General features: G+C 52.1%; 1 protein-coding gene across 1 annotated transcript; it reads right to left on the reverse strand.

Moving 5' to 3' along the window:
- Window positions 1-561: 561 nt before the first annotated feature.
- Window positions 562-1,270, reverse strand: LOC109767077 (protein RESPONSE TO LOW SULFUR 1). The gene has a single exon (XM_020325832.4). It carries the CDS (start codon window positions 1,147-1,149, stop codon window positions 823-825), a length of 327 nt encoding a protein of 108 aa, XP_020181421.1. The 5' UTR covers window positions 1,150-1,270; the 3' UTR covers window positions 562-822.
- Between the last annotated feature and the right edge of the window lie 407 nt (window positions 1,271-1,677).

Genomic DNA, 1,677 nt, shown 5'->3' on the forward strand with positions numbered 1-1,677 from the left:
TGATATTTCCCTCCGGTATAGTTGTTCTCCACAAATATGTAAAATTCCATTAAATACTACTTCCTCCGTCCAAGAATACTTATCTTAGAAATGAATAAAATTGATGTATCTATAACTAAAACAAGTCTACATACAACCATTCACACGACAAGTATTTTCGGATGGAGGGAGTATATGATGATGTGCAGGCTATGAAAGAAATCAAATAATTAAGCCTCAAAACAACAATATTTCCTGACTAGATCTGGTTGGCTACTCCGGAGGCCAGGGTAGAGCAGAGTGAATCTGCGGCGACATGGTTGATGGATTTGGACGAGGCGCGACAATAAGAAGACACAACTTAACTACTATGTTGTGAATCAAAAGGTTTTGTGATGACAAAAGGGATTAAGTTGTTGAGTGGGGTGCTGATAGGAGGGGATTGTGAGGGTGTCCGTTTACAGCGAGACAATTGTCCCTCAGGTTGTGAGATTATTTGGAACGCATGGGTATTGTACTAGTAAAAAATAAATATATATAAAAGTAAAACACGTCTAAATACACCTATTTCTTTAACAAGTATTTCCGAATATATACTTCCGCGCCTGCTATTCAATTTTAGTCGTACAAGTTACAAACACTGACATCTTGCTCGTACAAGAAACTAATTAACCTCGTTTCGTTTTACAGTACATTTGTCTAACAATCCATACTGCCGCGACACCGCGTGTGTCGACAGCGTGACACGTCTCTTCGTCGATCGTCAAAGAATCACCGACGAGCTCGGCCACGCGCTCTGCCTGCCTCTCCGCCTCCTCCAAGCGGGTCCGGTGCCACGCAACACTAGCAGCTGCGTGCGGCGGCGAGCTCCCGCGCGAGCTCCTGGACGCGGCCCTGGTACGCGCGCGCGAGCTCGAGGGCCTCGCACTCGGCCTCGCCGAGCTGCGCGCACAGCCGCTCCTCGGCCTCCTCCGCGGCCTCGGCGCGCAGCCGCGCGGCCTCGAGCTCCGCCCGCAGCAGCGCCACCTCCCGCTCCAGCTCGGCGTTCCGGCGCCGCAGCAGCAGCGCCTCCGTCTCCGCCTCGCCCTCCGCCGGCGCCGCCCCGGCCTTCCTGCCGCCCTTCCAGCCCGAGGCCGGCGCCGCGGCGGCGATGGAGATGGACGGCGCCATGGACGGAGATCGAAGAACGGGGAGCTCGGGAGAGATGATCGAATCGGATCGAGTGCTCGAGCGGCTGTTATGATTAGCTGGAGGTGCTGGGATTGCTTTGATGGGGTGACGACTGGGGGCTCAAGGTTTATTTATGGGCAGGGGTGAGGGCCGGGAAGGCGTCCAGGTTCGGTGTATCTGGACGTGCGGACGGGAAGCGGCGACGGGTAAGCCAGCCGTGACCGGTGGTGGTTCTGGCTCGTCGAAAATATCGACGAAATGGGTTGAGGTGAAGGCTGTGGACGAGGCGGGTCGACGCGGCCAGACTCGGCGACTCGTTGGGTTTCCTTTGGTCGAAAGAAGAGGCGAATCGAGGGAAAATGCTACGGTGAACCCGAGCTCTCAAGTTAACAATAAATTCCGAAGAAATATTACTTACTCCGTTTTGAATTACTTGCAAGAGAAATTGATAAAAAATGATGTATCTAAAACTGAAAATATGTTTATGTACATCCATTTCCGCGACAAATAATTCGGGACAGAAAGAGT

The sequence above is a fragment of the Aegilops tauschii genome, chromosome 6 (assembly GCF_002575655.3).
Source record: "Aegilops tauschii subsp. strangulata cultivar AL8/78 chromosome 6, Aet v6.0, whole genome shotgun sequence".
Taxonomy (NCBI): Eukaryota; Viridiplantae; Streptophyta; class Magnoliopsida; order Poales; family Poaceae; genus Aegilops; species Aegilops tauschii.